Raw genomic sequence first — 11,139 nt, 5'->3', positions numbered from 1 at the left:
ACAACAACAACAACAACAACATTTTAGTTTGGTAACATAGTTCATAGGAAGTGCCACTACTATCTAAATGGTTGCGTCCTTCTGCAATTTCAACCCAGCAATTGTTCTAAAAAAGAAAGATGGATAATCTCTTCCAGAAATCTACAACCTGAGAAACCCAATGGATCAGCTGTAGTTTGGAACCAATAGAAATTCAAGAGCAAAAATTCACCGTATTGCCATGGAGTCAGAACCAATTCACAGCTCACCTACTGTTTGTCAGTGACTGTAAATCATACAGGAGGAGACAGCCCATAAAATCCACCACAGACTCAGCAGGAAAAAGATGGGAAATCTTGCCTGTGATTTACAATCTTCTAAAACCTGCAGGTTTCATATCAATATAACTGTTTCGGGATTCCCATTCTTCTCAATATTAGTGATAGTTTGTTATCGTCCACACTGTCAAATACCTTTGTGTAGTCAATAAAACAAAAATAGAGATTCTTCTGGTATTCTCTGCTTTCAGCTAGGATCCATCTGACATCAGCAATGGTGCTACTTTATCTCTTAAACCCAGCTTGTACTTCAGGCAGTTCTCTCTCAATGTACTGTTCTAGCTATTTTTGGATGATCTTCAATATTTTGCTTACATGTATGTGATATTAATGATATTGTCTAGGAATATCCACATTATGTTAGATCATCTTTCTTTAGGATGGAAACAAATATGGATCTCTTCCAGTCCATCCGTCAAGAATCTGTCCTCAGAATTTCCTGGCATATACTGGTGAGCACATCCAGGACTCCATCTATTAGATGAAACATATCAATAGCTATCCCATTTATTCCTGTGGCTTTATTTGTTTATTTGTTTGTTTATTTATTTATTGCTAATGCCTTCCTTTCAGTGTCAACTTATTTCATTAACAATGGTTGTACATATTGTACTTCCTGAAATTTTTCAGTCATCCAATTCTTTTGGATTGATTTTTTTGTGTTCTTTCCATATTCTTTCCCCTCCCCCCATCTTCTTTTGATGCTTCCTGGATCCTTCAAGAGTTTGCCCATAGCATCTCTCAGTATTGCAACTCAAGTCTTAAATTTGTTTTTCAATCATTTTGACTTTAGAAATGCCATGTGACTTTTTCCCTTTTTACACTCTAACTCCAGCTCTTTGCACATTCTGTTACACAACTTTGCTTTTTATTCTCAACCTGCAGTTTGAAATCTTCTGTTCATCTCTTTTCCGTCAGCATTTCTTCCATTTGTTTTGGTTTCTCAGCAATCTAGTACAATGTTCAGAGTCATTTCTAACATTCAGTTTGGTCTTTTTTTCCTCTTCTGTTTTTGTAGCACCTTTTTTTTCTCTCTCTTCCTGAATGCTTTCACTGATGTCATCTCATATCCCATCTGCTCTTCAATCATTAATGTTCGATGCCACAAACGTATTCTGGAAATGATCTTTAAATTCAGGTGAGATAGACTGAAGGTCATGTTTAAGTTCCTGCTAGAAATCTTTAAATCCAGATAGGCTAAACTCAAGGTTGTGTTTTGTTTCCTGTAGATTTGTTTTAACTTTTTTCTTCTTTAAATTGAACTTGCCCTTAAGTAATTGATGGTCTGTTCCACAGTCAACACTTGGCTTGGTTCTGACTGCTGACATTGAGCTTCTCTAACAATTCTTCCCACAAATGTAGTCAATCTGATTCCTCTGCCATCCATCAGGTGAGGCCCATATGTAAAGATGCTTTTTGTGTTTTTAAAATAGGTATTTGCCGATGAGCTGCTTGGTGACAGTTGAGGCCAAAGGTTCACTGAAAACTTGGGATTTTTTTCAGTCTCAGGGACACCTCAGTTTTGTCCTCTACTAGGTCCTCTAGAGGCTGAAGTGGGCTATTGGGTTTAGAAGCCCAGGAGTGAAGGGAGGAAAGTTCATGATAAACCTAACATATATTTTTGCTCTAGTGGCCTTGTTTTCACTTTCTTCCGTTTAATTTACATTTTTGTTCAGAGTAATTAATGGTCTATTCTACAGTCATTCCATCTTGTTTTAATTACTGATACTGAGCTTCACTATGGTTTCTTTCCACAGATACATTCAAGTTAAGTCCTGTGTACTGCGTCATATGAAGACTATCTGTGTAGTCAGTCACATTTTAAGATTTATTTCTAAAAAAAATATTTACAATAAATAAGTCAGTCTTTGAACAAAATTCTGAATTGTGATCTCTGGCCTAATTTCTTTCACTAAGGCCATATTTTACAACCTTTGTTTCCAACTTTTTAATTCCACTCACCAATTACTATTAATGTAATTCCAATGCATATTTGATCAGTTTCCGACTACAAAAGTTACTTCTTTTTGTCATGTGCTGTTGAATCAATACGACTCACAAAGATCCTATAAACAACGGAGCTGAACCCTGCCCTTTCTTGTGCCATCTCATAATCCCTGATATACTTGAGCTCTTTGTTATCGTTACTGTGTCAATCCATCTTGTTGATGGTCTTCTTCTCTTATATTGTTCCTCCACCTTTCACAGCCTGATGTCTTTTTCCAAGGCCAGGCCTTTCTTAATAACATGACCAAAGAATGTGAGGTAAAGTTTCATCATCCTTGCTCCAAGGAGCACCATGGTTCCCTTTCTCCAAAACATATTTGTTTGTTCTGTTGTCAATCGGTGCTATATTCAGTGCTTTTCTCCAACACCACAACTCAAAAGCATCCTTTCTTCTTTTGCCATTCTTATTCACTGTCCAACCTTTAGAAATTGTGTTGTTGTTGTTGTTGTTAGGTGCTAGCAAGTCTAATACAAGTCATAGCATCCCTATGAAGAGTGGATCTGAACCCAGTCCTAACTTGTGCCAAATTCACACTTTCTGACACACAAAAGCCCATTGTGGCAGTCACTGTGTCAACCCACCTGGTTGAGGGTCTTCCTCTTCTTCACTGACCCTCCACACTTCCAAGCATCCTGCCCCTCTCCAAGGAATAGCTGCTCCTAGCAACATGCCCAAAGTATCTGAAGTCAGGCTTCATAATCCTTATCTTAAACTAGCACTCCAGCTGCACTCTCTCCAAGATATATTTGTTTCTTCTTTTGGCTGTCCATGGGAGGTTCAGTGCTCTTCTCTAACACCAGAGCTCAAAGACATCAGTTCTTCTTCTGTCATCTCTATTCATTATCCATCTCTCAGATGCACAGCAAATTATCAGAAAGACCATGGGCTGAATCAGATAAACCTTAGTCCTCAAACGACATCATTACTCCCCAATAATTTGGAGAGGTCCCTAAGGGTAGACATTCCCACTGCAACACATCTCTTTATTTCCTAACTGCTGCTATCAAAGGTGTTAATAGTGGATCCAAGTAAAATGAACTTGTTAACAGTTTCATTCTTTTCTCAATCCACCATGACTTTGCCTATTGGTCCCGTGGTAAGAATTTTTGTTTTGTTGACATTGAGATGCAATCCATATTGAAGGCTGCATTCCTTGATCTTCTGCAACAAGTGCTTCAAGCCCTCCTCACTTTCAGTAAGCAAGGTTGTGTCATCTGCATAAGGCAGGTTATTGATGAGTCTCTCCAGTCCCGATGCCACATTTTTCTTCAGATGCCTAGGAAGTAACATAGAGTCACACAATTTGATGGATGGGGATATGTGAAAGACATGGGAAAGATTCTGTAGGAAAAGCAATGTGTTTGAACTTTGTAAATAAGCTGGTATAAAAAAAAGACCATAGTTTGGATCAAACTGTGGCTAACTCTGAGAAGAATAGGAATTCTAGAACCTTTGATTGTGCTTATGCAAAACCTATACCTGGACCAGGAGACAATCATCAGAACAGAACAGAGAAATACAGCATGGTTCAAAATCTGGAAGAGAGCACACCAGGTATAGCCCCACACCTTTTCTTTTTTTTTCAATATCCATAAATGCACTTTATTACACAAATCTGGGAGACAGTGAGTCATCCCCAAGACTGCCTACCTTTTCAGTCTTTATGAAGAGCAGATGATCCAGAAGGCTGAGTGCTATGAGAAGGAGTGTGACACCAGGTTTGGAGGAAGATTCATCCACAACCTACATTATGCAGATGGCACAAGCTTGTTTGTTGAAACTGAGGAGGAACTGAAGCACTTGCTGCAGAAGGTCATGGACTTCGGCCTTAAATATGTATTAAAGCTCAACATTAAGAAAACAAAGATTCTCACCACTGGGTAACTGGCAGCATCATAATAGATGGTGAAGATATTGAGATTGCTAACAGCTTTAGTTTGCTTTGCTCCACAATCAACAGTCTTTGGACAGCTGTCAGGAAATATAGAGACGAATTGCATTGTAAAGTCTGCTGGCAGGGACCTCCCCAGAGTACTGGAGAACAACGATGTCAGTGTGGAGATTAAGGTGCACCTGATCCAGGCCATAATCTTTACAATTACTTATTATGTATCAGAAGGCTGGATAATGACTAGGGATTAGCCTTTTAGCTGTGGTCATGGACAATAGTATTGAATATACCATAGACTGCCAGAAAAACAAACAGATTTGTCCTAGAGAAGGTGAGACTGGGCTGTTCGTTGGAGGGAAGTATTCGGAGGCTTCATCTGACATACTTTGGGCATGTTGCAAAAAGGTACCAGTCCTTGGAGAGGGACATCATATTTGGAAGTGTGGAGGGACAGCACAAGAGATGAAACCCTCGATGAGGTAGTTTAATTCAATGACTTGGATAATGAGGGTAGGTGTGTCAGAGACAATAAGGTTGGCACAGGATAGAGCAGGTTTCAGGGCTGTTGTACTTAGGGTCACTATGAGTCGCAAGCAATTCAATGGCACATAAAAACACCAGTTTGAAACAGAGGTATCTTAGTCTTTAAATTGATACCTCTGTTCTTGAACACTTTAGAGTGATCCTTTGCAGCAAATTTTTCCAATACATCTTTGGAGTTCTTAGTTGGTGGTTCCACGGATGTTATTGTAGATCCAAGCAAGATTAAATCAACACGCAAAAATTAGTAGAAATCCTCAATTTCTTCATCTTTGGCTTTAGTTTTTGGTGCATGTATTTGAATAATGCTTTTATTAACAGGTCTTTGTAGTATAGATATGGCTAGTATCCTGTCACTAACAGCTTTCTTATTCAAGATAGATCTTTAAATGTTCTTTTTTGACCATGAAGGCAAGACCATTTCTGTTCAATTTGTTATTTCCAGCATAGTGGAATATTACATGATTGCCTAGTTTAGAATGGCCAATACCAGTCCATCTCCATTCACTAATGCTTAAGAAGTTGATACGTATGTGTTCTGTTTTATTTTTTATAATTTTCAACTTTCCTAGATTATTACCTCATATATACCATGTCCCAAATATTAATTGATGTTGGCAATTGTTTACCTCCGTTTTGAGTTTTGCCACAACATTATAACATCTTTTGTTGACTGAAAACCTTATTCCATCAAGTTCATTAAGGTAGACTTAAGAGGAGGCAGCTCTTCCCAATTGAATTGTATACATCTTCAAACCTGAAGAGTTCATCTTCTAGCACTACATACAACAAGGTCCTTCAGTGATTTATAGGGTTTTCAAAGGGGCTGTTATATATAAAATGGATATCCAGTTCTTCTTTGACTAATATGGAAGCTCTATATAAACTTGTTTACTGTGAGGACCTTGATGGTGTTTGAAATATCAATGGCATAGCTTCAAAGATCTCAGCAGTGTGCAAGTAATCAAAAAACAACAAACTGGCCAATAACTGGAGGGTCATAATAAAATATTGCATATAATATTGCATAGTGCCACTGATGTAGAATGGGACTGACATCAGGGATGAGGGAAGACAGAGAAGGAGGGGAGGAATTATATATATATATATATACACACACACACACACACACACATTGCACTGAAACAGATGAAGAGAACTGTTTAAAAGGGATATATTATCGGGTATTATTGTCATGACAGGAGTCCAGAATGAAGGCTGCACAGTGGAGTGGACTTAGGAGGAGGGATTGCATAATAATGAAAGAGTTTTTCTTTTACTTTTCAGGGAGAAGAGTGATTTGGGGTAGGGGGTAGTCAGTCAGAAAAGCGCAACAGTGAATGACTGGAAAAACTAAGTCTCTGTAAACTTTCATTAAAATTAATTTTAAAAAAAATTGAATGTAGAAAGAAATGGAGTATTTGTGAGTTTCTGATGTACTAACTCCCAAAATTCCAAAGACTGGGAGCAGATTATTAGATATCATTATTACTACCAGTTATCTTTTAAACATATTGACTTATGGTGACCATATATATGTCGCAGTAAAACTGTGCTACACTTGGTTTTTGATGGATGAATCTTGAAAGTGGATCATTGGGCCTTTCTTTTGAAGTAGCTATTGTAGACTTTAACCTCCAACTTTCTGTTTAATAGCTGAAATGTATGCCATCCAGGGACTGCAGTTTCCTTGATAATGGGTTTTGTGTGTGTGGTTTTTTCCTGCTTATATTATTTTTTATTATTATTATATTTTACCCTCCCAGCTTCCTGGAGCCTGAGCTTTTATTATATAGTAGGTATCACAATGAGGCAGTACATTCCCTAGAGAACAAACAGTGCTTTTAGTCCTGGTGTATTTAAGCTCTGTCCAGAGTGCTAAGTGTCTATCAGAGGTCATATGCTATTTCCACACAAAGGCATTATTGTCTACTTTAAGAGCCCGAAGGTCACTGTACATCAACTCCAGCACATAAAGAAAAATACAAGAGATTCCAGGACTCTGAGAGATAATAAGGATTGAGCCAATACATGATGGCAAGGTAGCTCAGAGATGGAAAATACAAGTTCATTTTCAGTGAATTACATATATGGGTACAAGGAATAGGAATTCTGTGTGAGACTTGTTGTTTTGGATCCCATAAAAATCATTACTGTATATGAAGAGAATTCCAAAGTAATCATGGGCAGAGAAACAGGAAATTGGTTGAGCATAGGAGAGAACAAAGAAGAGATGGATTTCTTGGATGCCTGTGACACAAATATATGCACTTATATATATTGTAACCCTACAAAACTACTCATCTGGTTGTCACTTGAAAACTGGTCCCTTGAGGTAAACTTATTACATAGATGTACTTGTGTATAGATATAGCCGAACGTTCTATTTCACAAAGTTGTAAATTAATGACCATTTTTATGTTCCCTGCCCTTTAGAAAGAATTCAAGTGCTGTCAAAGGCATCCTAGATTATTTAGCATCTTCTGAAAGTTTGGGGAACACAGCATTTCCTGAAGGCCAAGAGGACACTTGGATTCCCACATTCTTGACTGCACAAGCACAGCACCTGGGTTACCCTAAACTTTGAGTCCAGAGATACATAGAAGGAATTTGGGCTCATGCTCACTCTGACACATATTCTGGAAGGACTGAGACCACAGTGTCCAGAGTTAGACACTCTAACACTCTCCTGAGACTTGGTTCTGGTACTACTGCATCACCCTGAGACAGTGTTCCTTACTGAGTTGCTAGTGTTATATAACCTTGATTGCATGGTGAAGGCTGGAGGGCTTAGACCAGAGAACCCAGAACTGAGGCTCTCTTACATAAGCAGCACATGGACCCCATATTAGTCACAGACTTTTTGTGGTCAGAGTGGGCGAGGACTGTTGCCTGACTTTGTACCAGCTAGTATCTACCTGCTCTTCCACTGATATTTTCTTTCAGATTTCATTCTTCTCCTCTCCAACCTGTTATATGAGTAGGGTAAGTAGTTTTGTTTCAAGTGGAAGAATCTTCTAATTGCTTGATATATTAATGTGAATTTCAAAAGGGGTTGAATCAGGAAAACTTGATTCAAAACCCTTCTCCTGGCAAATGTGTTCTCAAGATCATCCTCTGGTAAAGACTTGTTTCAGTTAATTTTTTTTCTTTATATTAACTTTTTTTTTAAGCAACAGAAACATTACAGCAATATATCTTTAGATTCTTATTGCTTTTACTTCACGGTGCTTTAAATTTTAATGATTCCACATAAAGAATGTCTGGAGCGTATGTTCAAAAAAATCCGGAAAATCTAATACATTTTTCTCACTAGATGTTTAAAGAATTTTCCGTGGATATTTATTTAGTGACCAAGTAAATAACCAACTAGTTTGCAAATATTCCTGAATATTTATATATTACTAGCTTTAAATTATAAATTGTAACTTTTTTGCCATAATTTTTGTCCTTATATTTCCTTGCTTTATCTTAACTAAGAAAGAAAGGACATATGGAATTTTACAGTTAGAAATCAGTAATTTTGGACAATTCAATATAGACTATTTTATATGGATTTTCTTAAAAATATGTGATTCAACAAAATGGAAGTAAAAAACATAGAATAGTGAAGGGAGTAGAGAATACTGTACAAAGAAGGTGAACTCGTAATAGTGGTTGATGGATACCATACACGGTGATTACTATTATCGGCCACTTGTGGTTTTGATGAACTGTACATATAATTCTAAAATTCGTCATCCTTGCTGACCCTATTATCTTTCTAGATAACAAAGCCTGTTGAAGGTGAATAAAAAACTCTTTCAGAAAATTCAGACCAAGGTAGTGGTTCCTCTTGAGAACCTTGTGCTTAATGGAGTGTGAGTTCATGTTGTCCAGTACCTACACCACTAGGGATAGATGATGAGTCAGCTTGGCCAGACTATGACTTTCTGAAGTTTGGAAAATGTTGTGTAATTATTCTCCTTTTTTAAAAAATCTTAAGTTAACGGCCTACAAGTTAAAAAGTGGTTTTCACTATGAGAAGGTGCCTACCTACACTCTGGATATATGCACATTCTGGAAAAGCTTACCGTTCTTCATTGTGCATCTTGATGGACATCCTCTGGTCTCTGGTTTTTGAGATATGAATATCATCCTGCCACATGACCAGCAGATTTTGGATTTATCAGCTCTCACTACTCTGTGAGCCAGCATTCTTCTAGCTGACCTGTTAATTTTGGATTCTTTAGCCCCTGAAACTATGTGAATCAAGAGAATCTTCTAGACTGATGATTTCTCTGTTCCTCCACAACTGTATGAGCTGTTTTCTTGAAACAAATCTGTCTCTATTTATTTAATTATGTACTTTGTGGATTTTGCTCCTTTAAAGAACTCAGCCCAAGGCATGTGGGCTAAGAATGCACCTATACTTTGCATGAAAGAAAGAATTTTGCTGTTTTGCTGAGCAATGCAGCCTAGTGGTGGCCCAAGTAATGTATTCCATTTCTATTGAGTATTATTGTTGATGGATATTTCACAGTGGACATTGACACATTATACAAGACATTTTCCTACACATTGGGATTTGAAATTCAGAAAGAGTTTCAACTTGGTAATGAACATATACAGGAAGTAAGGAGATTTTATCTGTATTTTTTCTGATAATCTGTTATATCCACAGTTAACCAGTATACTAAGACATGAAGCCAGAAAATAAATCCATCACCACAGATTTCATTCTCTTGGGTCTCTTTGACTCTCAGGATGGTGGGGTGTTTATTGCCATAATTCTTCTGGTCTTCATGGCAGCCACAGCTGGAAACTCTACCCTGGTCTTGTTGATCTGGAGCAATGCCAACCTCCACACACCCATGTACCTCCTGCTCAGCCAACTCTCCCTCATGGACCTCACACTCATCTCCACCACCGTCCCCAAGATGGTTGTTGATTTCTTTTCAGGACACAGAGCTATCTCCCGTGTCGGCTGTGGAGCCCAAATTTTCCTTTACTTGACACTAGGTGTGGCTGAATGTGTTCTTCTGACCCTCATGGCCTTTGACCGCTACTTGGCCATTTGTAGTCCCTTGAGATACCCAATCTTAATGACTCACAGAGTCTGTGTGCAAATGGCAGCCAGTTCATGGGTTGGGGGTATTCTTGTATCCCTAATTTACACTACCTGGGTTATGCACTTTTCTACCTGTGACTCCAAAGTAATTCACCACTTTTATTGTGAAGTCATGGCACTTCTGAAACTTGCTTGTGAAGACACGTCCACTTATGAGAAAGTGGTATTGGCAGCAAGTATAGTTTTCCTTCTTATTCTTTTTGGACTTATCTTGACCTCTTACATCCTTATCTTTCTCACTGTCCTTCATATGAACTCTTCTGAGGGTAAGAAAAAGGCTCTGGCTACTTGCTCCTCTCACCTTTGTGTAGTAACCCTCTACTTTGCTCCAACCATGGTTATCTACATGAACCCAAGTTCCTCACTCTCCTCAGAGGTGGATCAGCATCTCTCTGTGTTTTATGCAATTATTACACCTATGCTGAACCCCCTTATCTATAGCCTGAGGAACAAGGAGGTAATGGGGACTCTGAGGAAAATGCTAGGAAGATGTATCATTATTAAACAGGAAAGATTACTTATCAGACTGATTTTCTGAGGTTCTTCCATTAATTGACTCATTTTATCATCATTATAACTCAATGTGGGGAGTACTATAATCATCTCCACTTTACAGATGGGAAATTGAGGCCAGCATGTTGGAGAATTTCCACAATGTCTTAGAATAAGTGGAGGATCTAGGGTTAGAAGCAATATAATCTGTTTTCCTTTTACATTAATTCTTTGAAACCTTGGATTCTTATTTTTTCTGACACAGTAAGTGTGAAAAATTTAGCTTACTCCTATAGAGTTCATTTGCTTTACTGCTATCAAAAGGATAATAAAATTCTTATGGTTCAATTCTAGTAATGTTAATTGAATATATCTGGGAAAATAGAAATTATTCAAGAGCTGTTCACAGGAAAGATATTTAAGAGTATTTTTTTAAGATCTCATCAATAAACATACCTAAGACCTCTGCTAAAACTCAAGAGTTTTTGTCTTCACAGTGAGACTACTCTGGTGACTTAATGGTAAGGAGTTTCCCTGTCAACCTAAAGGCACATGGTTTGAACCCTCCAGGTGTTCTGCAAGAGAAAGATGGGAGATGTTCTTCCATGAGATTTATTTTTTCTTACAACCTGGCTGACTGTCAACAATGAGTCTGTTGCAACTCAATGATATTTGAGAACAATAAGAGAAAATCAAGACTAGACTCTATGAAGAAGAATGTAGCATAATCATCAGAGGAAAATTCATCAACAACATACATTACATGGTGACACAACCTTGG

General features: G+C 37.9%; 1 protein-coding gene across 1 annotated transcript; it reads left to right on the top strand.

Annotated features, from left to right (window-relative positions):
* The first annotated feature begins 9,438 nt into the window (after positions 1–9,438).
* LOC102846554 (olfactory receptor 2T27-like) lies at positions 9,439–10,404 on the top strand. Its single transcript, XM_006893955.1, has one exon. The coding sequence runs from the start codon at positions 9,439–9,441 to the stop codon at positions 10,402–10,404; it is 966 nt and encodes a 321-aa protein (XP_006894017.1).
* Positions 10,405–11,139: the final 735 nt, after the last annotated feature.

This window comes from Elephantulus edwardii, unplaced genomic scaffold (genome assembly GCF_000299155.1).
Source record: "Elephantulus edwardii isolate Elephantulus edwardi_28Jun2011 unplaced genomic scaffold, EleEdw1.0 scaffold00133, whole genome shotgun sequence".
Lineage (NCBI taxonomy): Eukaryota > Metazoa > Chordata > Mammalia > Macroscelidea > Macroscelididae > Elephantulus > Elephantulus edwardii.
This window is presented reverse-complemented; position numbering and strand designations above follow the sequence as displayed.

Coding starts and splice junctions, on each gene's coding strand:
- LOC102846554 (XM_006893955.1), top strand. CDS start 9,439: ATGAAGCCAGAAAATAAATCCATCACCACAGATTTCATTCTCTTGGGT.